This window comes from Sylvia atricapilla, chromosome 16 (assembly GCF_009819655.1).
Source record: "Sylvia atricapilla isolate bSylAtr1 chromosome 16, bSylAtr1.pri, whole genome shotgun sequence".
In the NCBI taxonomy this organism is placed as follows: Eukaryota; Metazoa; Chordata; class Aves; order Passeriformes; family Sylviidae; genus Sylvia; species Sylvia atricapilla.
The window spans coordinates 4,249,385-4,275,992 of NC_089155.1; the positions used below are offsets into that span (position 1 = coordinate 4,249,385).

Here is a 26,608-nt window from a genome sequence, read left to right on the forward strand (position 1 = left end):
TTTCATACAACCACGGTCATTGGGTCCAGACATAACTGATGTACAGGCCATGGCAGTGCATTCCAATTTCTTCATCTAAATGTCACCTGTAGCATACACCAGAAGTGTAAGGGGAGGGTAAGCTCCCTCAAAGGTAAGCTTGGATGATCAAAATTTTTATTGCAGCTTTTTTTTTAACACATTTTTCCATTTAACAAAGATTCTATACCTACATTTAAGCAGACCTCTTGGCTCCCGCTATTGTATCATCCCCCACTTATTCCTTATTAATTCACATGGCCTCTAGAAAGTGGCATAAAATTTATGTAGAAATTAACTGAGTTGCCAGAAAGCATCAGAATTTATTTCCAGATGAAGTTTTAACTCTGTGTGGTGGCATCCTCATGAAATTTTTTTTGAAAAGAAGCTTTGGTTCTCCCCTTTACCACAACTGAAGTAGGAGGAGCTCTGAGTGGAGTTAATCCCTTCAGAGCAGTGCATGGGTCATTGTTTTGCTCAGAGATGCAACAGCAGACTGCAATTATGAAAATCTTCAGAGACATGAAGCTGGGGGATTAAAAGAGACCATTACTGATTGTCTCCAAAGTGGTGGCTGTAGCTGGAAGCCAATATCTGAAAAACCATATTCCCTTGAGTTAAAGTAGCCAAGGTTTAAAATGTTTTTGACTTTCAAATGGGGAAAATAATTACAATGTGATTGGAAGTGCAATTGCATGGAGAGAGTCCTGACTAAAGCAGGCTGTAAATTTGATTCAAAAAATCACATCCACAGCACTTTAGTGTTCCCCACTAAACAGGAGATGTTCTTCTGGCATGAGGAATGCAGAACTTCCAGTGGATGATGTTTTGCATTGCAGGCTCGTGTTTTGATGGTGCTTTCCCTACAGACTGGGAAGCACTTAAAAGCCCTTGATTTAAAATGTGAATACATTATTTTTCTCATCCATATATCTAAGCTATTCTAAGAAGTGTTAAGCAATTTCCTCTCCAAACAGAATTAGATGCAGGCAATACTGAGCTTTAGCAACAGGAACGACCTGCTTTTGACCTGGCACCATCTGCCCAGTGTGAAACGTGCTGCCTGTCCAGCTCTAGGCTCCAACCTTAGCCCAGAAAATCCTCGGAAACTCAGTGTATGAAACCATTCGTGGTCCTTGCAGGTGGCTCATGCTCTGTTCCTTATCTCCTAGCTGCATATAGCTGCAGCCAATGGTTATCTGCATGCAGCTGAAGTGCTTCTCGACCAGGGGGCAAGCCTGGATGTTAAGGACTGGGATGGCTGGGAACCTCTGCATGCTGCTGCTTTCTGGGGACAGGTAAGGATATCACTGTGTCATGTGTGAGGGTGGCATCTCTTTCTGCCTGGACAAACTGAGGAGTACTCTGCAAATGGAATAAATCTCTGCTGGGACTGGGCTGTTTGGACAGCATCAGAGGAGATCCCCTGGGCTCCAAAAAGAGCTGATTGCTGAGAAATTTCAGGCAGAGTATGCCTATGCAGGTGGATGGTGGGAACAGTGTTTAACATCACACACACCAAAAAAAAAATAATTTGAGGAGAGTTGAACCTGTGTGCCATTGCTCTCACCTTATGCCAACCTTTCAGCTTTAGGGAGGAAAGCCTAAATGGCCTAAAATACCTCTATCAACTTGGCTTTCTTTCCATTCTTTAGATGCAGATGGCTGAACTGCTCGTGTCCCATGGGGCTAGTCTGAGTGCCAGGACATCTTTGGATGAGATGCCAATAGGTGAGTTTATGAAGCTTAAAGAAATAAAATGGCTAAGAAATGGCTGGAGTCCTCACTTGGTGCTTTCAGAAGCATTAATGTAATTTTTTTGGTATCTTTATAGAATCAAAGTTGAAGTTTCTTTAACTGGGACTGAAGTTTTTTAGCACCTACTTTACTACAGAAAATACTTCTTTCTACTCATAAAAAGAAGAAAGAAGCCATTTCCCAAGCACCAATTCTTCCTGCTGTGTGTTTTCTATGTTATCCATTGAGCTTGGGATGTTGTGTGCAGCCCTAAGACCTGGCTGTCTAACTAGGAAGGTCCAACTAGGAAGACACAATTAGTAACAAGGTGTTAATGAGAACCGTCTGACAAAGGGCTTGCTCTGTGTGTGCCACAGATCTGTGCGAAGAGGAGGAGTTCAAAGTGCTGCTGCTGGAGCTGAAGCACAAACACGATGTGATCATGAAGTCCCAGATGAGGCACAAATCCTCGCTGAGCCGCAGGACCTCGAGCACGGGCAGCCGGGGGTGAGTTGTGCCGTTCCCTGCAGGTCACTGGGCACTGGCCTGGCCACCCAGGTGTGGCTGCAGGGCACCCTAAGGTCGGTGTGAACAGCCCATCTGTCCTTTCCCAATGAACTCCTGAAAGACAGTAGCTCACTTTGGTTGCTGAAAGCAGAGCTCCTTTGAAGAGTGGCTTTTTCACTAGGAAGAGGTGCCAATTCTTAGGGGAGAGAAATGGTTTTGTGCTGGTGTGGTTTAAGAACTGCGCTGAGCACAGGACCACATGGTGAGAATTTACCCTGTTAAACCACTGAAACTGGTGCTGGAAAATCAGTGCTTCAAGTGGAATAACTTGAGCTTTTCAGTAGTATGTCACATGGCCAGGATGCAGTGCTGAGGCACAGTTTGCAGATGATTTATGTTTACTAGACACTAAAGCAGTCCTGCACACCACAAAGCTCTTTAAACAGCCTATGGGCCTTTCCCCTCTACATTTACTCCACTGGTTGCAGAATAGGTCCATAAGGTGACCTGCACGAGCTCTAACACAGGTTTGCAGTGCCAGTTTAGAGCTCCTTAAAATTCCTCCCACCTTCATTATCCATCCAGTGCCTTGGCTCTGCGTGGGTGCCAGGAAGCTGAATCCACGTTCCAGTCCAGGGGGAGAGGCTGTGAAGTGTGAGGAGGAGGAGGAGGAGGTGAGAAGAGCTACAGGCTAAGAGGAAATGTCATGTCCTGCTCACAGCTTTGATGCCCCTTGTCCCTGTCCCACAGGAAGGTGGTGAGGAGGGCCAGCCTTTCGGACAGGACAAACCTTTACAGAAAGGAGTGTGAGAAGGAGGCCATGGTGTGGCAGCAACTGGGGGCAGCAGAAGAAGGAAGAAACTCAGGTCTCGTTGGAGAAATTGGGGAGACTCGGTCTGACCAGGAGAATACAGACCCTGTAAGGAATCTCTTCTTCTCTTTCATGGGAGTCACTGAGGAGGGCTGCTGGTGTGGGTTCAGTAGCAGTGGGTGGAAGGTGGCTGAAAAATTTGTAGACCTCATCCACCAGGTGTAAGCAAAAGAAACTGGGATGTCCCACTGAAGTGGAAAGCCTATTTTGGATTGACAGCTGCATATGTAGTTTTGAGATGAAAATGAACCAGGATGCTCCAAAAAATATAGTGTGTGTCTTTCATTCTAAAGCTCACAAACTGGTAAGCACAAAAGAATTGCAAGCTTGCTTTGCAGTTACTGGTTTTTAATTAAGTTGTTGTCGTGTTCTATAGATAAGCATATTTTTTTTGTGTGTGTGTGTGTGCGAGGCCTTTGGAGTTAAGGTTCCATGTCCTGTTTGGGAAACAGTTCCTGGATGGGGCTCACAGCATTAGTGGGAGAATTCAATGTTTGTGCTGCAGCACCTGTCTGGTAGAAAGGCTGAATGTGAGCAGACTGAGGAGGTTGTCACAGGGATTTGAACCCCGCTGTGGGGAATGGGGGAAAATGCCCTTTCATGTCTTGTTGTTACAGAATTCAGTGCTGGAGAACTCCTCCCTCCTGCCGGAGCTGGCGAACAAAAGCACGCAGTGTGACACGGAGATCCCGCTGCAGAACGGACTGATGGCCTCTGCCAGCCCTTACCAGTACAGCTTTTCCAACGGGGACATCTGGAGCCTGCACCCCGACCCCGACAGTAACCCCGGGCACGTGCTGCCCTACAGCAGCCCCGGGCTGCCCGAGGCCCCGCAGTTCTGGGGCACCTACAAGGAGCACAACCACCAAACGCTGTCGGAACTGAAGCGGCAGCGAGCTGCAGCCAAACTCCTCCAGCACCCCTTCCTCAGCACCCACTTCAGCACCGGCATGGCAGCAGTGGCTGAGAACGTGGGCGAGGCCAAGTCGCACTTAATCGAATCCAGGACTTCTCCCTACAGCTCCAATGGGACCTCAGTGTATTACACAGTGTCCAGCGGAGATCCGCCCCTCTTGAAATTCAAAGCTCCCATGGAGGAAATGGAGGAGAAGGTGCACGGGTGCTGCAGGATTTCCTAGTCTGGCCTGTGTCTCACCCCAGAGGAAAGGAGATGTGGGTGGGCTGGTTGGATCTATGGCAGTGGCCGGGTTGTTCGCATTCCAGAGGGAGAATCTGGTTATGGACATCCTGACTGTGGCAGCCTCGTTCATCTCAAGTTGTACTTTACCCTGCCAATTGCTTCCATTGCAGCTGGATGAGTAATGCAGGTGGAACAAGGCTCTTAGGAGAGGAAGGGATGCACATCAATACGATGTCAAAAGAGTCTCCTTAGTCTTGCTCCCTGAGGAAGAAGGTATGGTGTGCTGCCTCCCCATCCTTGGGAAGTCGTGAGATGCCTTGGAGCAAAGAAAGGATCTAAATTCAAATCTTTGTGTCTGAGCCTCTTGCTGTAAGTCACCGAGCAGCTGGAAGGTGACAGTTCAGACCTGTGTTTTCACTCCTGGGTGATGCACATATCCTGGAGGGGAGGTCAGCCCCCACGTGAGGTTTGCAAGAGTGGACAGAGCTGTTTTCCACACAGCTGGATCCAGCACTTCCTGGGCCAGAGCAACAAGCAAACATAGCTGCTGCACTTAGGAAGTTTGCAAGGTGTTACCTCCTTGCAGTGACAGCTCACCATCACAAACTGTGCACTGGCTGGGTCCTGTTCTGCTCATGTCAGCTTGTCACTGCAGACTGCCATCAGGTTTGAAGCAGAACTTTTCCTGGAACAGGCTTCACTCAATAGGCTTTAAAACTGATGTTGCAATAAAGGGGCCCTGGCAATAGAATTTACTGCAATAAAATACTGACAAAGGTCTATATTGGGATAAGTAATTTAAAAAAAACTTATTTGTACTATTTAGACTTAATTTGTTAAAACTGAAAAGACTTTTGTTGATCTCACTTTCCTATTGATTCTGTTTGTTTACTCTGTACGCTCAACACAGATACTAGGGGCAATATGCTTGGAGTTCTGACTTTTTCTGGATTTCCAGAACCACAGGGCTCAGGAGGGATGGGAAGGAAAGGCTTGCCAATACTAACCTAGGAACACCATGAAAGCATTTCTAATCCCGTAGATGTGATGACATTAACCTGCAGTCTTTGGCTGAGGAATAACTTTAACCATTGCTGCAGTAGCTAACACTGCAGCAGGACAGGAGATGTTTTGTTCTGTTTTCCAGCTCCCTTGCTGAAGCTGTCAGCGGTGGGCAGCAGCTGGCAGAGGAAGGTTTAAATGCCTCTGTGTCTGTGGGAGTTGCCTGACACCACCAGGACTTAACAAAGCCTGTCTGCTGTGGAGGAGCTGCAGCGCCAGCACCGTGTCTTGGTGTAGCTTCTGTGAGCTCTGACAGCCCACCTGGCAAACACTGGGGTAACCTGGGGCTTTGGCACTGCCTTTGCAGCAAGTTCAGGCTTTGTGTCCCTGGGGGAGGTGAGAGTGTGGGACAGCTCTGAGGAACTGGCCACACTTCAGTTGTATCTAAGGAGTAACTGTAAATCCTTAACTCCTCTGTCACACACGTAACTGTTTGCCTGCATGAATATGTGTCTTCTTGGGCAGCTTAAATTCCAAACTCTGAAGACATAAACCTGTTTGGGTCTCTGTAAGCCATCAGTGGATTAAATCCAGCTCATGTAGTTGTGCTTCAGCCAAGCAGCAGCAGCAAATGCAGCTTCTGCCCATCTTCCTTTTATCTGGCACCTGTTAGACATCAGTATTCCCCTTCACATGTACTCTCCCTCTGTGGGGATCCTCACAGCCTTAACTGTTTTCTAGGCTATAAAAAGTTCACTGAGGCTGCCAGTGACTGTTAAGTGCTCCCCTCTGCCTCCCATGAAATCCACCCATTGCTGGTGCTGGATGCATTCCCATACAGGGCTCTGGGCTCCTCAAGGCAGCAGAGGTGGTGGCTGTGTGTCACCACCACTGCCACGCTGTGCAGGAGACACTTTTGGACCTGTGAAATACCGGGCTGACAATTTAATGCTTTGAATTAACTAGAAAGTGGTGGCAGTTGATCTGGTTCACTTAAAATCCCAGTTCTTCTAAAGGCAGAGTTTGAAGCATTCAGAGAAGTTGGGCTCCTTCCATTGTTGAAACATACGGTAATTATAGGAGGAGAAGATACTTCTTGTGCTTGACCTGAAGGGATTTTTAAAGTCATTCTCTAGTAGTAAGAGGATGATTTGGTAGCTGGAAAGACTTCACTGCATCTGTGTGTGTTTAACAGTGTGTGTGGTTAACAGTGCATCTTCTGATTACCTTGAGTAAACTATTCTGGGATAACACCAAGTGTGGCCTGGCTATTGCAGGACAGGGGAGATGATCTTTCAGGTGCCTCTCTTCTCCCATGGTGGTGAGGTTTGTCTCTCCACATCCATCCTGATGAGATTTCTGAACTCACTCTAACAAATTTTGGTGCCGCTATCTACCAGGTTGTATATGGTGCAAAATTTGGGCCCAGATGTTGCCTTCCCTCCCAGCAAAGGAGGAGTAGGGCCCTTTTCCTTCTCAGAACAACTTCGTGCTAGCAACTGAATTGAACCCTGCTTAATTCCAAGGAAATGAAACTGAGATCACTGAATGCAATAGTGTAAAGTAATTTGAGGCTTGCTTTCACTGAGAACTGTTAATACATTAAAACTGCAGGAAAACAGCCCATTTTAGACAGTTTTTTGGCTTCCATTGGTATTTCACAAAAGTAAAACTCTGGGAACTCATCATCCTAGCTGTGAAGTCTAGTGGTGCCTGGTCAAATGTAATCCATTCTTAATCAGACAGGAGAGTTATTAATGGTAAGAAGCAGTAATGGATAAATCTTGCAGGATGTGTTTCACAGCCCTGCTAAGTATTTACCTACCACAGACTGTGGGCTGAAGTTGCACCAGGGTGTGAGCTGGAAGGCTGTTGAAGAATGGCCTGGAATGGATTCATGCTTCTGTTTGGTGACACTTGGGATATAATGGTCACTGCCTGTGGGGCACTGGAGCTGTTGGTTGTAGGTCTGGGATGAGGGATTATGTAAAGTGGATAATTAACCTGCTTCTGGTGAATTATTTTGTGGAGAAAACCAGGATTTTTGGGGAATAAAACCCACATAGATTCTCTTACATGGACACTGTAGCAGCCTACCTCTAGGAATAACACTTTTCACTGCAAAATTCAACAGTGATACAACAAAACCCTACAACAATAGTATGGTTTTGATATCTGTGTGTTTTAAAGGCCATCCTAGAGGAAAGCTCTGAGGTACAGAGCAAAGGGCACTTGGCTGTTCCATTGGATTTAATATGGCTATAAAGCTATAGAAATCGTGTTGTGACTGGCATATCTTAGTTTATTAGACGAGCATTTGAGGTTTCATGATATACTGAATGGTTTTAAGATCAATAAATATCTAATTACAGATTCAAGGGGAGATTAGAGTCCCAGTTCAGTTACCAGTGAGCCAAGTGAGGTTGTAGTTGTTCATGGAGTCTGTGCAAAGATCTGAGGACGTGAATGTACTGACAGGTCTGTTGTAGGCAGAGCTGCACCAGAATAACCCTCCCTTCTCCTTACATTTTCCTGTGTGCTGAATGTGTACTGTTTCTAGCAAACTAAGTGGTTGATGAGAGCAGCTTTACATTCCACATTGAAAGAAATTTGTTAGATGGAGAAAAAGGTGTCTTTCAAAACAATGTCTGTACTTGAGTGAGCTCAGCCAAGCAAGCCCCAGCACTGAAATGTTAGATAAGGGCTTAAGTCCCATTGCTGGGATCTATCTGAAATCAGACCGGGATCTGTGTTTCACATACCACATGATGCGATTTCAGCCCACCTAAATTCACTTCTTTGGTGCTCCTGAATCTTAAAACCCTCCCAATTTTGGGAAGAACTGACTCTAGCTGATGTGATTCTGTGCCATCTTGGAGGTGTGGTTGAAGAACCACCTGGATGAGGAAGTCCTGGTAGGGAAGGAGAAGAGCATGGCAGGGCAATAGCAATAATGACTCAGTGCAATACTCAGTGGAGACAGTGAATTCTGGAGTTTATTGAGCAGGGTCTTACTTCATGGGGTTGAAATCCCTTAAAAGCTCCCAAATGGCATTGCAACTTCTGTCTAGTGTCCTTTTTTCTTCAGTCTTGGAGCTCTGATTACCTACATCATCCTGCTGAAACTGAACCAGTTACCATGGCAAAGGGAATGTCCTGAGAAAGCAACAGCACTGGTCTCAGTGAGCCATGGATGAACTCTTGTCTGTCTGCTGGAAGGTTTCTCCCTACACCTGGGTTATCTCTGTGCCTTATACTTGCTAAAGGTAGCTTGTCTCTGGAAGTTTTGTGGTGACTATATGCTTCTTGCTGATCTTTAACTTGGAGACTTTTGCCAGGGGATAACAGTTCAGACCATGCCAGATTTTGACATTTTAAATTATATTTGCTCTTTTGATTTCTCTCACGATTGCCACTTCTCTCTTTCTAAATACAGAGAAAGGAAATGCACAGGGGCTTCACTGTGTTTTAACAAATCACATTGACCACTTTGGTGTGTCAGTTCTCTACAGGCAGAATCCAGAACACACTTGCAGTAGCAAGGTCTCACCTCTTACACCAGAACACATTTACATTTTTTGTTTTGTTTTGCCTGTGGCTGTGTGACAGAACAATTCTCCCTGGCTGTTCTCCACCTTTATTCTGTTTTCATGTTGGCCAAACTGGTAATGGACTTCTCAGTTCCCTCTCGCAATTTGAGTACCACTGGGCTCTCCAGGCAACATCTGCCACGGCACAATTCTGACCTGGAATATTTTGCTGTATTTCAGCCATGGAAGCTGTAGTAGAGGAGACTCTGCTGGAGATACCTGTTCCCAAAGCTACACCAATGCAATGATCTCCACCCGCAGCTGGAGGGGAGATACGGGTTTTTAACCAGTGCAGATGCAGCCTTAGTATTGCCACCACCATGTCTTCAGCCTTTAGATTGCAGCGTGGGGTTGCAGGAGTGTGGCTAACCCTGGTACAGGCGGGACTGCTGCATGTACAGGACAGTGAGAGATGATGGCAAGCCTTCTGCAATAACTCGTAATTCCACTGATCAGTAGTAAATGATGTACAAATAAAAACTTGATGAAATGTATTTTATGTGAAGAAAAAAAAATAATGTAAGAACTGTATATTGTATTAGCAGCTTTGTGTATAAAATGGCATTTTGGCAATCAGAGTCTAATATATTTAAAACTTTTTTTAAAAAAGGATATTTGATATTGTATGGAATTGACTTTATTGCTACTGTAAGTATGAAGATGGTTTCTTAACATGTTGAAGCAATGCATAAAATCTTAAACTTTATGTAAAACTCATGCCAAAAGCGTGTTTGACAGTATTAGCACCTGACTCAGTGTCTTTAATAGAGAGATTGAATTTTTTAATTTAAAGATTATATTAAATTTCTTTTAATAATACAGAAATGCCACTGGTTTTTTAAAATTGTTTTAGGTTGTGTCACTCAGTTAAATATCTTTGCCTCTCAGCTGTCTACAGCCAGGGAATGTCTAGAAGAGGAAATCTAGACAGTGGATGGGTGTAACTTTTTGTTTCAAATGCAAGTAAGTGTTTGGACGATGCTCTCGGGGACATGGTGGGATTCTTGGTGCTGTCCTGTGCATGGCCGGAAACTTTGAATCTTGGGGATCCCTTCCAGCACCAAATATTCCGTGATTCTGTGAAGCGGCGGCAGTTGGAGCTGGAGACAAGCTGGAAAAGCCAAAGCTGCCCCTGCCTTCCGTGGGAATGTTCAAGACTTTAGCCTCCAGCATTTCTTAGCACGCATCACAACGAGCGCCCTTCCCAGAGGGGAGTGATTCTGGTCAGGGCTAAAACTCCGCGGACCCTGCCCGTCCTCCGAAGGCCGGCAGGGCTCGGGCAGGGCTGGGGCAGCGCTGGGGCAGGGCTGGGGCAGGGCTGGGGCAGGGCTGGGGCAGGGCTCGGGCAGGTCTCGGGCAGCGCTGTACCGGCCGGGGAGCTCCACTGAAGGCGGCAGGGTTCAGGCAGAGCTCGGGCAGGTCTCGGGCAGCGCTGTCCCGGTCCCGCCCGGCGGAGGCGGTGCCGTCCTGCCGGAGCCAACGGCGGCGCGGGGCGGGGAAGGCGGCAGCAGCGGCCGCGCAGTTTGGATTCGAACTCGCCGCAAAGCGCTCGCCGGGGCTGGGCGGCACGCTCCGGCCATGGCCAACGCGTCGCAGTGTCTGGAGGAGGGCTCGGGGCGCTGGCCGCCGCCGGCCGGGCCGTACAGCGAGGCGCAGCGCCTGGCGCTGGAGGAGCTGGTGGCGGGCGGCCCCGAGGCGCTGCGGGCTTTCCTGCGGCGGGAGCAGCTGCCGCCCTTCCTGTCGGAGCCCGAGGTGCAGGACATCGCTCGGGCCGCGCTGCCGCCCGCCGCGGGCCCGGAGCCGGCGGCCGAGCCGGCGGCCGGCGCCTCGCTGGACGCCTCGTCGCTCACCTACTTCCCCGAGCGCTCGGACCTGGAGCCGCCGGCGCTGGAGCTGGGCTGGCCGGGCTTCGCCAGCGGCGCCTTCCGCGGGCTGACGCGGGTAGAGGCGCATTTCCAGCCCGGCTGCGGGGACAGCATCTACGGCTGCAAGGAGGCGGTGCGGCGGCAGATCCGCTCCGCCCGGCAGGTGAGTGAGTGCCCGGGGAGCGCCCCGCTCCCTGCCCTGCCCGGGGCCCCTCTCCCCTGGGTCTGCGAACACATCAAAAATCGGTACCGATAAGCGTCGCCATGGGATGCCGAGCAAAGCCAAGCGGCTTTAAAACCCTTTTCGAGTAGATAGTGTCCCATTAAGGACGACAAGCTCGAAAAAGTGGCGCTCTCTTTGCCCCATGTGCGAGCCCTCCGTTTCCCGAGTGCCCTGGGGGTGATGCGCCAAGAGCTCCCCGTCCCGCAGCGCTGCTGCCGTGGCCAGCACAGCCGCTGTGTCCAGCCGCTCCTGCTTTCACTTGGAGCAAAAGGTCTCCTATTAAAGGTTCCCCGCTGATGTGCTCTGCCAGATAAGTTCGCTTGCAGGAACGTCCTAGCGTCCTTTAAAGGGTGTGCCACAGAAAAAGCCTCTTCCATAACAAAAAGGTTACCTATAGACATTACACCATGATTGTATACCCCTTCTTTAGCTCACTAATTGCCCCCAAGTGACGTACAGAACTGCTTTTGACAGGACTTTCCTCCTCCAGGAGCGGACGCTTTTGTTCTGATGCGCAGTACGGCTTGAAAATCACGTGGCGTAGTAACTTGTAACTGTTCCTGTAACTCATTGCATTCCCGGAGTTTACAGCCTCCAACTGTAATCGCCAGCCGGGAACCACCCTTCTCCTTAGCCGCCATTCCATTGGCTCAGCTAAAATTTAAATGTCTACCTTCCTTTTTGGGTGGCCAGATGAAGCAACCCCTGTCTCTTTGTGTAACGTGTACGGCACACCCTGAATCAGCAACCGAGCTTAGTGTCTACTCCCTTCCGAGGGCAGAAGCTTAGGGAGTGTGTGAGAATGACATGAACGACGGGCTCCTTGCCAGAAACGGTCACAGAAGAAGCTCAGTTCTCAAACCTTCCCTGCAGGTATATGAGACCAGTCTGGTAACTCGAGTGAACACCATAAAGACATTTATTCCCCCCAAAAGCTGTACTTGTTTGTTATATTGTCGCTTGCAGCACCCTGCCAAACCCCTTCCCTCACACTGAGCAAGGCAAGCTGATCCTGCCCCATTTGTGGCTGTGCCTGATCCAGGGGGTGTTTTTGTGGACATAAACAGATGTTTTTGACACCCTAAAATTTCCTGAATGTCAGATTCTGTGTGCTATTTCTCAGTCATTTCTGAATTCCTCAAGTTAATGTGAAGACTGGGAAAACTTCACATGCTGCATTTCTTTAACTAATGCCCTCAGATGCAGTTCAAGTGACTGCTGTGATCTTGCCCTTGCTGTTCTGAATGGATGAGTAGACAAAAGGGTTTCCTCTCTTTCCTCTAATATTTTAGGGAAAACTGTTTCATTTTCAGCTTCTAGTTCTGGGACTACAACACAAACGTGCTATAAAATGAGTTGTCATATGAAGGCATCAGTGTTCCCAAGGATTTAGTGTGAATTGTTTTGTTTTCAGGGTAGTTTTCTTACTTGTCTGGTCTTGTCCAAAGCATCTTACTGATTTTTTAATCTTCAACACTTATATAAGTGATTGGGTGGCAAGAAGCTCAGGACACATGCAAGAGGCACTGACACAAAGTAACTTTATCTAGAAATACCCATGTGCTTGTGCATGTTATGTGTCAGAACTCAACCAAACAGCAGCAGTCCCTTAGGGAGCAGGACAGAGGTGGGAATGCAAAGCTCAGCCTGTTCCTGTGGGAAAGGTTTCCCGTGAGTACAGGCCATGCCACACACAGAGCAGTTGTGTTGCGTGCTTATGCACCTTGGGTGTGCTCCAGCAGCCTCCATCTGATAAGGGCAGGTGCCAGGTGCCCACTGCAGTTGTATTATCATTGTTCTTTATGCTGGTTTAATTGAAAAGTGGAAAATTGAGTCATAAAGCTGAATCCCTTATGCCTTTGTGTCCTTCCACAGAAGTGGTTTTGAAGGGTGAGAACTCTAGCATCAAATCAGTGTGTGAGGTGGCTCAGTAAGAATATAGAAACCAGGAAGAGTCTGGAAATCAGCTGAGGTTTGTGAGATCTGACTGCAAGGAGGCCACTGGAGCTAATTCTCCTGTAGCTGCTTGAAACTTTGGGAGAACAGGTGTGGAGATGGTTTGTCTGGAGTCCAGATTCGGCTGTGACAGATTCGCCAGTTTGGCCATGGCACAGGGGGTTGTGTAGGAAAGGAGGATGTCAAAGTGTATGAAAGCAGCAAACAGAGGAAAAACCTCTTCAGGCCTATGCTTTGCATGCTGGGGCACAATGAATTTACAGGAGTGCTGTGGGAATATAGAAATCTCTTAGAACTTGCCAAGGCCTGTGCAGCAGGACAAGGAAATGTGCATGAGGCCCTGATGATAGCAGCAGGAGAAATGACTGAGGGAGACAGTGGCCTTATGTAAAATAAATCGCCTGAGTAAATGTTGTGACTTTCCTTGCAGGTGATTGCCCTGGTGATGGATTCCTTCACAGACATTGACATCTTCACTGACCTTCAGGATGCCTATAACAACCGCCAAGTCCCTGTCTACATCCTTCTGGACCAGGACTTTGTGCCCCATTTCTTGGAAATGTGCAATAATTTGGGAGTTTGTCCCGAGCAGGAAAGTGTAAGTACTAAATTTGAGTCAGTGTGATTTTTATTTTTGTGGTACAGTTTATGCATATAAAGAAACCTTTCTACAAAGCATCAGACTGTCTTGAAAGGCTAAAGCAAGCTGTCTGTTGCCCATATGTAGGAGCTACATCCACGATGTGCACCACCTTCATGTTCAGTGTGCAGTGCGATCCCTGTCCTGAGGGTGCAGCAATTTTCAGGGATCTAACTGTGCAATATTTAAATAGCTTTATTCTTTGGCTCAAGGAACTGCTTGCTAAGGAAAACAGAAACGTGGGAAGATAAAGGGTGGTACAGCTCTGGTATCATCTGCTTTCTTTCTTAATACTTTCTTTTAAAGAGTTTGGATGATGTGAACCAGGTGATTTGTTTAGCTGCTGTGAATATAAATGGACATGGCTGTGTTACGGCTTGGCTTGGATGGGCTTCTGTTCACTGCAGTAAAAGTGTGTCTAGAGAGGGAAAAACACTCCTGCCTTCCTGGGCAGCAATTAATTGGAACAGACTCTTCTCACCTAATTTAACAGCAATTTAACACTATGTGACTAAAACCACTCATATACAGACTGTATATATAAAAAAGTTAATTTCTTTCCTATCTTCCATACTGTGTGTAGCTGCTTTTAAGTAGCATTGCTGATCAAAAGTTTTTGGAAGTTAACTGAAATTCGATGTTACTTTTTTCTTTTCTGAACCAGATGATGAGAGTTCGAACTCTCACAGGGAGCACATACTACATGAGGTCAGGTGCCAAAATTGTTGGGAAAGCCAAGGAGAAGTTCATGTTAATTGATGGCATTAGAGTGGCAACAGGCTCCTACAGGCAAGTATTGGGGTCTGCTGGTGCCCAGTGAAACTGCAGAAGTGGGGATTTGCTGCAAAAGGATGTATTAACTTTGCTGTTTGCCTGCTGTTAATGAGTGCCAATGACACATGGACTAGCTGAGTCAAAAGTGGGGCTGACACAAATCTGAAAACATCTTTGGAAAGCTGGTTTATACAACTTGTTGCTAGCAGAGAGCTTGGCCATGGCTAGATAGAGTTCTTCCTGCAGAAATGAAGTCTGGTGACTTCTTACATTACCTTACCTTAATTTTTAAGCTGAATCTTGCTGTCTGTAGCTGTACTGTTGAAATGCACTGGCGATTAACTCTGAGTCTTGGTTTGTTTTCAACAGTTTCACATGGTCTGATGGGAAGCTGAACAGCAGCAACTTGTTGGTGTTGTCAGGTCAAGTGGTTGAAAACTTTGACCTCCAGTTTAGGATTCTTTATGCCCAGTCACTGCCCATCAGCCCAAAGCGACCGTCCAGCTGCAGGAACAGTGGCATGTTTGATCACCTGCTGACCAGAACAGAATCCTCTAAAGAATATACTGTGGAAGGCAACTTGAGAGCAGAATTTGCCAGACTGGCTAGCACTCCAAAGAAATTGCTGGAAAAACCAGATCAGACTGAATATACTCCTGCAGGAAAGCTTTGTAACCTGGGGCATTCTTGCCTGTGTGAAGAGGAGTCGTTCAGCAATGAAGTGGCCCCAGTGGAACAGAAAAGTGCATCAACTCAAACTGGCCCATGGGACAAGATGGCAGCTGTGACCAAATGTAATGCAGCCACTCAGGCCAGCCCTGCCACAGCAGACACTAGCACTCAGGCGTCTGTCACGGCCAGAGTGACAGGCACTCAGACATCAATTTTGCTGAAGACTGCAGTGACACAGACAAAGGAAGAGGAGGGCACAGAAACACCCCTCCTTCCCAGAAAGTTGTCAAAGGAAGAGTATTTTCTGTCTGGAAAGGCTGTATCCAGTTCTAGTCTGCAGTCATTGTCTTCATCATCGTCCCAGTGCTCTCTTGCAAGCTCCACAGGTTCAATATCCTCTATCCGGTCCTTTGAATACTCCAGTAGTCACAGGGCACAATATTTCCAGAAACTGCACAAAGAGAGGCAATGTCACTACTCCACCATCAGGTCGAAGCTGAGCCACATGGTGGATGTCCTGTCCCGGCGGAGCCGTGTCCCTGTGAGCTACATGCCCCAGTACCCCGGCAGGAGCAGCCTCAGGCAGAGGCGGGACATGAGCGCCAGCCTGCGCAGCCTCCGCGACGCCTCGCTCTTTTCCCTGAATAAATGATTCCTGCCCTGACTACAGGGCAGGAGAAAGCAAAAAGCCACACAAAAAAACCCAGTCTCAAGTTGCTGTCACTTTGTACCTAAAGATTCTTTCACTTCCGTCCAGCACTTTCACTTTTTTCATGCACGTGTATGCCACTCTCCAGCACTTTGTTTTATACTAGGCAATGTAAGAGATGGAAACCAAATATTGGATAGTAACTACTTACAGGTACCTCTTGTATACATTAGTGGTGAAGATCATTTTAATTCTGAGTATTTGACCTCAAAACTGAACTTGTTACTGCTTACTGGGCGTGCTATGCTCTAGTTTTAATTTATGTAAACTTGAAAAAATCTGAGTCACACTGAACTTGCTCAGAGTGGCTTTGGAGATCTATCTTATATCAAGGAATTCTAAATCTCTCTTTCCGATATTGGATTTTATTTCTATTTTAACAGGAGAGTAATCATCTTTAACCAAGAGTCATAAAGCTGATTTTATTCTGACTTCTGTGATATGTTACTCTTACACTAAAGTTGCAAAGAGTCAGTTGAAACAGTTGCAGGTTATCTTCAACTGTTCTTTTTCCATTGTTTAAGCCTTCTGAAACAGAATGAGCTAACTAGCCCTTTAGTTATATCGTGCTTTTTATATATCTCTCTTTAGAGATATTTATATATGTGTATGTGCTTCCTTCTTTGCAGTGAACTCCAAGGCGAGACAATCACTGGGGGCATGTGACAAAGCCTCTGTTCAAAAGTAAACTGACAAATGCACTACAGAATGTTATGGGTTATGTTGGGTAATGTTAATTTACAAGTAACTGTAGGAGTTAAACCTTTTTCTCTTTTTAACTGTGCTGCCTGAAATACTATTTCCTGCTCTATCATTTTTCCGCTACTAATTTGGTTTGGGGAGCTGAAGTGCCACCCTAGTTTTTGAAGATACTTCCAATATTGAGTGGACCTGAGGTTTGATTGCTTTGCAAAGCCTTTATCTGACTGTGTGCAGTTTTCTGTGCATGTCTGTGCTTGCTGGGTCTCTTACCTGAGCAGTGTGTGCAGTCTTTCCCTGAGATCTGATCTGTACTGGTTTTCTTTAGACCTGCATCTCAGTACTTAGACCAACCACACTAATTCTGCCAAATCAAATCAGAGTCTGGGTTATGCGTTTTTTTATTTAGGGGCATGTGTGTCCAGTAGATGGCACATTTCAGCTGTTGGCTTGAATGAATGAATAAAAATATCCATAACTCAAAAAGGGTGCAAATGTTGAGAGCAACTAACTTTGGCATTCCTGTCTGAAATCTCTATGGACAAAGAGGTTTAGCTACTTTTATTACTTGGATTTCAAAGCAGCCACTCCTTCACTAAAGCTGGAGGCAGGGAAAAAAGTTCTGTCTGCACTTGTTCAAAATGATAAGGTACTTTATTGCTTGATTCGTGGATCTGGAACACTGGCAGCAAACCAAGTTGCAGGGAAGGAGCCAGGATTGCACATTCAAAGCCAATATCGAGTTGTGTTTTTAAGATGTCAAGTCCTGCAGTTCTTGAATATACATAAAATTACATTGTTTGTTCTATGTGCTTTTTAACTTTATTATACTGTGCAGCTGTTTAGGTACTCTAACAGGAACAAGAAACAGTTTAGAAATAAACTCCTTTCTTCCATGGGGTTTTCACCTGATCATGGCTGAGCTTTTTCTGTTTATCTGGCATTTTAAATCGGGGTGACTAAGTCACTTCATCGGCGCTCGGTGCTTTCCTGCTGGGGCCATTTGGCCTCTCCAACGATAGAAACAGCCTTTTGAGCCGGGCTGGGCAGTAGGTCCAGAGCTGGGCTGGGCAGCAGGTCCAAGGCTGAGCTGATCATTCCTCCTTAGAGGCTGGCGCTTCTGCGGGCGCTTCCCTGGGCGTGGGGAAGGCTGCGGGCTGTGCCACCCGTGACTGTCCCGTGGGCGAGCGGCCGGGAGGAGCGGAGCCGGGCGGGAGGTGCGGAGGAGCCCGCGCAGCGCTATAAAGAGCCGGGGCTGGGTGGCACGCTCCGGCCATGGCCAACGCGTCGCAGTGTCTGGAGGAGGGCTCGGGGCGCTGGCCGCCGCCGGCCGGGCCGTACAGCGAGGCGCAGCGCCTGGCGCTGGAGGAGCTGGTGGCGGGCGGCCCCGAGGCGCTGCGGGCTTTCCTGCGGCGGGAGCAGCTGCCGCCCTTCCTGTCGGAGCCCGAGGTGCAGGACATCGCTCGGGCCGCGCTGCCGCCCGCCGCGGGCCCGGAGCCGGCGGCCGAGCCGGCGGCCGGCGCCTCGCTGGACGCCTCGTCGCTCACCTACTTCCCCGAGCGCTCGGACCTGGAGCCGCCGGCGCTGGAGCTGGGCTGGCCGGGCTTCGCCAGCGGCGCCTTCCGCGGGCTGACGCGGGTAGAGGCGCATTTCCAGCCCGGCTGCGGGGACAGCATCTACGGCTGCAAGGAGGCGGTGCGGCGGCAGATCCGCTCCGCCCGGCAGGTGAGTGAGTGCCCGGGGATCATTCCTGCGCGGCTCCCGGGCCCACTCATCCTTCCCCGCTGCGCTTACTCTTTCAGAACCTCCCGTTTTTAATTACTCTGCTGTTTTGTATTACTTTATGCCTTTCCCACCATCTTTTGTAGTTATTTTTAAAGCAGGTTCATTCTTTCCCAGCTTTCTCCCCCCATACTGCTGAAAGCTGAGTCCGGGCTCTCTGGGCGCCGCTAAGTTCCCCCAGGGAGTTGGCACTGTGAGCGATCCATCCCCAGCGTGCCCTTTCCCGGCTCTTTAAAACAACTGTTGCTTCCCCATCCTGCCGAGGATCCACGGCAAACCTTGAGGTTCAACTCATGGGGAAGATCTGCGAGGGTAGGAGCTGGTTCTCAAGGGATGTTTTACTCAGAGCTTGACTTCAAATATGAGAATCTGAATAATAAGGTGAAGATGAACCTGACTTTTATCTTAAACAGAGAGGTGAGATGTAAAGAGCAGTCAGACATTGGTGGTTTGGGGTTTTCTTACTGTTTCTTTTCATGTTTGAAAAGTTGAAAGACTGGAGAACTGTAGCATTGGAAGTAAGCTCACCTTTTTCTTCTGGCAATGCTTTTGAGGAAAATACATCTGTTCTCAAGGGAAAAAAAAAACCCTCTTGCTTAGCAAGAGATCAATTTTGCCTTACATAGGCAAAAACAGGGGTCTAGTTTTATCTCAGGGTAAGGAAGAGTACACTGTATCACCGAAGACTGTACCATGTTCCATAACCACCTGGAAAAAAGGCAGGGGGGGGATATTTAATTTGAAAGTAAATTTTCAACAGCCTAATAGTTTCTTCTGAAACTCCTTGCAGATGATTGCCCTGGTTATGGATTCCTTCACAGACACTGATATCTTCACAGACCTCCTCGAAGCATGTAGCAAACGGCAAGTTAAAGTGTATATCCTTCTAGATCAATCTTCATTTTCCCACTTTCTAAAAATGTGCAAGGATCTGGGAGTTGACCTTGAGCAGGAAAAGGTGAGCCTTGTCATCTTTAAAGGGGTAGGGAACTGATCCTCTTATGAGTGTCTTTGAGCTGTCAAAATCTTAGAGCTTTCAAAAGAAGACACCTGCTGCCACAACTTAAAGTGGGTGTTAAGTAGCTCCAGCCCTATCTTAGAAGATTTAACAATTCTTATGTAAGACAACAATTAATAGAAAACCTGAAACCTTTGTAATTGGGTGTTACAGCTGCTTTCTGAGCACAAATACTAATTCAATGTTCAAGGAAATGCAGGAGGAGTGTCCAGTTCCTAAAGCATGACTGAAATTGCTTGGGCTCACCAAGACTTTGAAGGCTGAGGGAGAAGCAGGTTCTCAGGAGTCTGTGGAATTTGGATCCTGATGATTAGGTGACAGGAATTTTCACAGTCACATTCTGCACAGTCAGTTTATGGGTTTCCCTATTTCCCTATTCCCTACAAAGACAAGACAAAAATCCTCACTTGGTTCCTAGTGGGTGACTCTTGTGCAGTTCACCAGGGCTGGTTATTGCTGTGTTAATATTTTAAATGCAGTCACTGACGTTTGCAGCCCACCTGACTGTTGCTGTGTCTTTAACAGCTGATGAGGGTTCGGATTATCACGGGGAGCACGTACTGCACCAGGTCGGGCGCCAAAATCATTGGAAAAGTCCGTGAAAAGTTCATGTTAATTGATGGCATTAGAGTGACAACAGGCTCCTACAGGCAAGTGCCAACTTCTTTCTCTCGCTTTACATGATTTCCCTCCATGGGAAATAAAACCAGCAACGCTGCAGAACTGCTTTCCTTATCAGATTTTATGACCAACATTTATCCTTTAAAGAGCCCACTGTCCATCAGGTGGGTTGAAAGAACAACGTAAAAAAATGCGATGAAGGAGAATTTTCAGTGAATATTTTCTTGACTGATTATTTTGAATTAACTCACGATTTCCTCACTCTCCCTTTGCTAGTTTTACGTGGACAGACGGGAAGCTGAACAGCAGTAACATTTTGATCCTGTCAGGCCCCGCAGTTGCGCACTTTGACCTGGAATTTCGGATTCTTCATTCACGGTCAAAGCCTATCAACCTCAAAGAGTTTTCCAGCTGCAAGAACAGGGTGTGGGACCAGCTGTTCAGGATCACCGTGGCCTCCAGAGACGTGACCAGGGAACACTTCCTGCGAATGGAATTTCTGTATCTGAGAGCATTTGTAGGAGATCTGAAGAGGAAGAGGAGCTGGCTGCACGCCTCCAGGGAGGCCATGTACAGCCCAAACAACACGATGCACACCTCTCCCCCAGTGACTAAGAGGAATGGCTCCTTGGTTATGAGGCCACACTGGATCATAGAGAGATGAACTGAGTGTCCCTGCAGAGCAAGAAGCAGAACCTCAGGAACCACCTCTGTCCAGCACTGCCTTGCAGTGTGTTTGTGAGGGCAGCTGAGAAAGAAACCTCAAACTGAGAGAAAGTGAAACTGAATTGTGGTTTTGTTTGAAGAGTACTATAAAGCCATTATTGACTTCTACTATTCTGTTACATTTTCATTTCTCAACCTGTTCATGCATGTTTTAAGCTGATGGGTTGGCAGCATCATAGCTCAGTAGCTCAACCCTTTTTTAAAAAGAAATCTAGGTATTGAAAGTAATATTGCTTCAAAGTTTGTTCCAAGATGAAAGCAGGCTCTGAAATCAGCCTTGGTCTTGTGTTGTACAAATTCTCCACCCACTGGTTCATGTACAGAACAGAAGTAACTCTAATCTAGAAACCAGTAGGTCAGTGCCACACTACTCCTCCTCAAATGTTGTATTTTCTTCATACAAAGCTGTGCTGGCAGGCAGGAGGAGCTGATGTGTCAGCAAACAAGGCTTCAGCAGTGGCTGAATTTCCAATGGCCTTTATGTTAGACTGTTTGGATTGCTGGACATCATGCAATAAATGTGTGCAAGTGATAATATTCTAAAGGACCCATTGTGTTTGTAGGAGAGCCAAATGAGACCAATTCCTTGGCATTTCCAGACAGACTTTTTGTTGTCTTTGCGGCTGCTGCTGCAGTCCGACCCTGTGGGAAAAGCTGAGTAGATCTGAAATCTGTGAAGCTGCTGCCTCTTCACAAAATTCCTAATTCCACCAGAAATGCAATGACACAGAAGCCACCACAGAACCATTATTAAGGTCTCTTGGAAGCTCAATCTTTTATTATTATTTTTTAAACCCGTTCATTTCTGCAGGGAAGAAAAACCAAAACACCCTCAAATGAGTAAGCTATTCTCCCAAACAGCTGCACATTGAGGTACTGAAGTTCCAGCAGCCTGCCAATGCAGATACTCATTAGTCAAAACAAAGGTTTACCATTTCTCAATTGTTCCTGTGGCACTTCCACTGCAAAATACTCGGGAATGTGCTTGTGTGAGTGTCATGTGTGTTCTGGGCTTCAGAGGTGAAGGTTAAAACTTGGCAGGGGAATTTCACATGGGTTTTAGCTGAGCAGCAGCAAGGTAACATTAAAGTGGACAGATGGATCTTACAGAATGGACATTGCAAAAATGTACTGATTAGTATGCAGCTAATCTGGGCCCTCTTTCTTCTGCACTTCCAGTCATGGAAATGTAATCATTCTGGCTCTCCTAATCTGTAAATATTCAATAGTTTATAGCTTTGCACTATTAACTTCCATCCAGATGTAAAGAAGCTTGAAATATGTATTTTTATTCTTAGCTATATTTTCCATAAAGGCAAACTCCATACAGTGTTGGATTCTATGCAAAATACCTTTTGTGCAATCTTATTTTCATAATAATTATCTGTATATATTTTCTCAAGCATTTTCCACTTTGTTATTCATCTCATTACTTTAATAGGTAGCTCTTTCTGCGTGGGATTTTTTTCTCAACAATTACTAATATATTGATGATATAAAATACTGCGAGCTGTGTTTATTTTTGATGGTGTGGATTTAATATCAAAGTATATTGAAGCATATACTTGGAAGTTTAAAAACATCATAACTGTAACTTAAAAACCTCTTTTACATGTGGTTACTCAGCATAACAAATGACCATAGAGGCAGAGTGTTGTGAGGTGCAGTTTGTGTTAATCACCATAACTGCACTGCTAGCGTGGGAAGTTATAAGAATATAAGATGTGATTAGATTTTTATTTTCCCGTAAGCATGAATATATGAGAGTATTACTAAATTTATTAGAAGCAGTTTGGGCTTTCTCTTTTTTGTTTCCTTTAGCTTCTACTTAATTAAAGCCTACATTAAGTTTGATTCAATAATAACTTCCATGGGCTTTCATGGGTCTGTTTGTGGTTTAAACAGGCTGTAAGTAGCCTGTGGTGGGGCACAGGCCATTCACTATTAGTGTGACAATTTTCTTTCTTGCCCTTCAGCTGCCTGGTGTGAAGTGCAGCAGCTGTGATGCGGAGGCATCCTTCACTGGAGAAGGAATCGGCTCTAATTAATTAACGAGCAGGGACTTTGGGACAGTGATCCTTTGACCTCGTTAAATGCTATGTGGCTCCCCTAGGCGACCACAGAACGGGTTGGGTTGGAAAAGACCTTAAATAAAGCCCATCTCATCCCACCCCCTGCCATGGACAGGGACACCTTCCACTGTCCCAGGCTGCTCCAAGCTTGGACACTGTCAGGGATCCAGGGGCAGCCACAGCCTCTCTGTGCCAGGACCTCACCTGACCCAAATTTGTACCTCATTCCCACTTTTCCTCGGGCACGGCCGTTCGTGAGGAAGCCCGCAGCCCGGCCGTGCCCCGCCCACAGCCCGCGCCCTGAGGGGACGGGGGCGGACCCGGCCCTGGCGGGAAACCCGCGCGGGGCGCGGTCTCCATGGCAACGCGGCCGCGTCACGTGGGCGCCGCGCGCCGCTTCCGGCCGCCCTCTCACCCCAAGATGGCGGCGCCCGTGGGGCCGGTGAAGTTTTGGAAGCCGGGTGAGGCGTGTGGGGGTGCGGGATGTGGGGGATGGAGCCCCGCCGCGGGCTGGCCGCGCTCAGGGCTGCGGGGAAGGGAGGCCTGCTGGCCGTGGTGAGGGGTGTGGGGGACAGAGCTCCGAGCTGCCCGGCCGTGGTGAGGGGTGCGGCGAAAGCCGGCGCGCTGCCTCCCTCGGCTCTTTGGGCTCGCTGGAGCATTTACAGTGAAGGGCAACAAGGCTCTGGAAGGATTCGAGGACAGGCGTTGTGAGGAGCGGCGCGGGGAGCTGGCTCTGTCAGTCTCCAGGAGAGGAGGCTTAGGGGTGACCTCCTCGCTCCCTACAACTCCCTGCCAGGAGTGGGAGCCGGTGTGTTCTGCCGTGGGAGAACCGGGGGGAATGGCCTTGAACTGAGACACTGTAGATTCCGATTAGCTGTTATAATTTTTTATTTCACTCTTCGGGTGGTCAGGCATTTTAATAATTTGCCCGGGGAGGTGGTGAAGTCCCCATCCTTGAGGGTTTTCAAGAGGCATCTGAATCTGGTGCTGGGTGTTGAGCTTTAGGGGTTACAGTGGTGGTGCAGGGTCGATGGCTGGACTGGATGATCTTGAGAGGTGTTTTCCAACCTTGCTGATTGAGTGAGGACAGTGGGGAGATGGCTGTGCCCTCACTGCCGAGGCACAGGGGGTGTTTGTGGCTCCAGCTAGGTGCTGCCCGGTGTGGGGTGGCAGGGGAAGGGATGGAGCGGGTGGTTTGTGGGGTGGGAGTGTTGCCTTTTGCAGGGGTCTCCGGGGGATATGAAGTGCACAGGGGATTCCCAAGGAGTTCTCAGGGAGGAGAAAAATTCTGGCCATGGGTGGGAGTCACTATGGTTAACACCAGGGAGAGCAGCTCAGTGGAGAAGCACCGTGGAAACAATAGTTGTAACAGTAGTTGTTGATTTGTGGTAGAACTGCTTGGCAGTTCTGAAAAGGACTAACTTTTTAACAGTGGGAGAAGTGCAAGCAAGGAAATCCTACAAAACAGAAGTATCCTCCTCTTTGCTCTCAGACTTTCCCAGTTGAATCTGCTATTGAGATGATTCTTTGTTTCTAGTTTCATTATGTTATTGAGATGATTCTTTGTTTCTAGTCCACTTGCATGATTGCACAGTTTCAGTTGCCAGTAGTTTTGGGATAATTTGTGGCAGGAATAAATCAAGTTTCAGTTCCTGAGGTAAGTTCAGAGCTGAAGTGAAGGGCATATCCCGTGTTTACTGTTAGGTAATATTTCAATTGCTATCACAGGAGGCTTGTTTGCTTTTTTTTTAATATGCTGCCACCCATGATTTCTGCTTGTATGAAACATATTTATTTTGGTGATACACCGTGCAGAAGTGCATTGTTCCAGTTAAAATTCAGTGCTGTTGTGTAGGCTCAGAAGGTCCTGGTGTCAGTGTCTCAGAGGAGAGGCAGAGCCCTGCTGAGAGCAGCGCTGTGACTGTCATCTACAACCCTTATGCTTCCCTCTCCATTGAGCAGCAAAGGCAAAAGCTGCCTGTTTTTAAGGTACACAAGTTCTTTTTGATATATTAAGTGTGTTGTATGATGTCTGGTTCTTTGCCCCTCTTTTTTTTTTTTTTTTTGAAAGAGCAGTATAAAATCACTTTGCAACATAAATAATGATTTTATGACTTTGCTCTCTATTTACTGGAATTTATTATCTTGTTTGACAGCTGTAACTGACAGTTCTAAGGGCTTTGTTGATGTATGTTGTTTACTACATGTTGTACATGTCATTTAATCATTTTAAAGGACTGTTTAGCTTTTGGCAGTGAACACCATGTAACAAGAAGTTACTGTTTCTGCCAGATATGTAAATATTGTAATTTTAATTGCTTTCTTATTTTTGTACAATCTATTTTTTATGTCTAAATGTCATCTTTTTCAGCTAAGAAATCACATCCTTTACCTAGTGGAGAACTACCAGACTCTGGTGATTATTGGGGAAACAGGATGTGGGAAATCAACGCAGATTCCACAAGTGAGTGTCTGGTTATGTTGGTAAAATCAGGTGTAGATCCCTCAGGGGGTTCTACATGGAATATTGAGCAGAACGAGGTACAACCACAAAGTGTGAGGGGCTCACAGTTGGTGTAAGCACAGCCTGACCAGTGTCTCTGTTATCCCCACTGTTGTTTGCAGTACCTGGCAGAAGCTGGCTGGACAGCCGAAGGAAGAGTCGTTGGGGTGACACAGCCTCGTCGGGTCGCTGCTGTTTCAGTGAGTGTCCCCATCTTCCCAGTCTGTTGGCATTATAACCTCCAGCTGATCAGCTGAACAGCAGGAATCTGCACGAGCTCCTGAATGAATAGATGCTTCTGCTTATCTTTCTCTAAGAGCTTCTGGTGTTACGCACTGAATTCAACCTGATTAGTGGGTCTGACCAAATGTTCCAGCATTGCAGATGTAGAAGCTTTGAAGTAAAATTGACTGATGTCAGCAGAACTGTGTATGGAAGTTAGGGCTGAACTGTGATTGACTCAGGACTAGAACTGTGCTTGTGTGACCTTCAACTTCTTTCACAAGGTGAAACGATGTACCTTCGTGTATAGTTCTGCAGCCATAACTATAGTGGAAGAAACAAGAGGTTGTGTACCTCTTTCTAGTGATTCATAACTAGGTTGTTAATTTTTTTTCTGTGTTTGTTATGGGGTGTGGGATTTTGGTTTCCCCTTGTAAAGATGTCAGGCAGAAGAAGAAACAGTTTTATTGTGGGAAACTTTTGCATATACCTGTGATGTCTTGGAGAGCATAATGTCATCTAGAAGTGCTGTGAGGGGGAGAGGGAGATGCTGAGGGCAACGACTTCTCCTGTCTGGTAGCAGCATGCACAGAAAGCACCCAGTGCTGCTTTGTCTTCACAGCTGCTGCCGGGCACTGACTTGGGTGAAGTTTCTGCTGCAGCATTCTTTTTATACAGAGAGCTGAGGTGCCATTTTATAACCCTAATTTTTCCTGTTCTCTATAATATAGTAAATGTTTCTACAACGTACCAGCACCTACCTGGGTAAAACTGTAGAATCCAGTATCCTCTGACCAGATCCAGTTTGGTTAAGGGAACAGTCTCTAGCAGTGCTCTGCATCTTGTACTTTGGGCAGTCTGCCTGCAGTGTCCTCCCTTTTCTCCTTCACAGGGCATCCAGCTGACAGAGCACAAGTTCTACAGGAGATGTTGTGAGTGCTGCAATGATTTCTCACAGCAAACTCACTGCTCTTTTCCCTTTCATGTCTCAATGCGTCATTTTTAAGCCTAAAATAGAAAGATTATTCCATTCAGGCTTAGTACATGGAGACAGCAGGGTTTTTCTTTGAGGCTGTTCTTGCAGACTGCTGGACTGTGGCTGTTGCAAGAGATGAGAAATATAACTGATGATTTATTGCTTTGTCTTGAACTGAAAATGATATTTTATTTTAATGGCTGACTTATCTGCTCTCCCATCTAGAGCCATGGGAGTTGTTAGAAATAAAGATAGGTAGTTGCAAAGATATAAGACATAGTTTA

General features: G+C 46.9%; 4 protein-coding genes across 5 annotated transcripts in view; all 4 read left to right on the forward strand.

The window, feature by feature from the left end:
- The window catches only part of PPP1R16B (protein phosphatase 1 regulatory subunit 16B), a 40,926-nt gene extending 34,459 nt beyond the window's left edge, over positions 1 to 6,467 (forward strand). The window contains exons 7-11 of the mRNA XM_066330576.1: positions 1,191 to 1,316; positions 1,674 to 1,749; positions 2,133 to 2,262; positions 3,013 to 3,181; positions 3,751 to 6,467. Of these exons, the coding sequence (XP_066186673.1) occupies positions 1,191 to 1,316; positions 1,674 to 1,749; positions 2,133 to 2,262; positions 3,013 to 3,181; positions 3,751 to 4,272 (1,023 nt within the window). The 3' untranslated portion in view covers positions 4,273 to 6,467. The remainder of the gene's footprint in view (positions 1 to 1,190; positions 1,317 to 1,673; positions 1,750 to 2,132; positions 2,263 to 3,012; positions 3,182 to 3,750) is intronic.
- A 3,977-nt stretch (positions 6,468 to 10,444) lies between these two features.
- Positions 10,445 to 17,316, forward strand: LOC136368396 (protein FAM83D-B-like). Its single transcript, XM_066330577.1, has 4 exons — positions 10,445 to 10,894; positions 13,341 to 13,508; positions 14,215 to 14,339; positions 14,694 to 17,316. Exons 1-4 carry the CDS (start codon positions 10,445 to 10,447, stop codon positions 15,646 to 15,648), a joined length of 1,698 nt encoding a protein of 565 aa, XP_066186674.1. The 3' UTR covers positions 15,649 to 17,316.
- Positions 17,317 to 17,679: 363 nt separating this feature from the next.
- On the forward strand, positions 17,680 to 21,321 carry LOC136368284 (protein FAM83D-B-like). Its single transcript, XM_066330420.1, has 4 exons — positions 17,680 to 18,129; positions 18,977 to 19,144; positions 19,730 to 19,854; positions 20,102 to 21,321. The coding sequence occupies exons 1-4, from the start codon at positions 17,680 to 17,682 to the stop codon at positions 20,487 to 20,489; spliced, it is 1,131 nt and encodes a 376-aa protein (XP_066186517.1). The 3' UTR covers positions 20,490 to 21,321.
- Positions 21,322 to 23,034: 1,713 nt separating this feature from the next.
- DHX35 (DEAH-box helicase 35) overlaps positions 23,035 to 26,608 on the forward strand; it is a 29,269-nt gene continuing 25,695 nt past the window's right edge. For both annotated transcript variants that reach the window (XM_066330578.1, XM_066330579.1), the window contains exons 1-4: positions 23,035 to 23,084; positions 24,479 to 24,612; positions 24,995 to 25,087; positions 25,249 to 25,326. In XM_066330578.1, coding sequence (XP_066186675.1) covers positions 23,045 to 23,084; positions 24,479 to 24,612; positions 24,995 to 25,087; positions 25,249 to 25,326 — 345 coding nt within the window. In that variant the 5' untranslated portion in view covers positions 23,035 to 23,044. The remainder of the gene's footprint in view (positions 23,085 to 24,478; positions 24,613 to 24,994; positions 25,088 to 25,248; positions 25,327 to 26,608) is intronic.

Bases quoted from the DNA above. Each gene is read 5' to 3' on its own strand.
- LOC136368284 (XM_066330420.1), top strand. From the start codon at position 17,680: ATGGCCAACGCGTCGCAGTGTCTGGAGGAGGGCTCGGGGCGCTGGCCG. The intron at 18,130-18,976 runs GTGAGTGAGTGC...AACTCCTTGCAG, and splicing joins AGATCCGCTCCGCCCGGCAG to ATGATTGCCCTGGTTATGGA. The intron at 19,855-20,101 runs GCAAGTGCCAAC...TCCCTTTGCTAG, and splicing joins GTGACAACAGGCTCCTACAG to TTTTACGTGGACAGACGGGA.
- LOC136368396 (XM_066330577.1), top strand. From the start codon at position 10,445: ATGGCCAACGCGTCGCAGTGTCTGGAGGAGGGCTCGGGGCGCTGGCCG. The intron at 10,895-13,340 runs GTGAGTGAGTGC...CTTTCCTTGCAG, and splicing joins AGATCCGCTCCGCCCGGCAG to GTGATTGCCCTGGTGATGGA. The intron at 14,340-14,693 runs GCAAGTATTGGG...TGTTTTCAACAG, and splicing joins GTGGCAACAGGCTCCTACAG to TTTCACATGGTCTGATGGGA.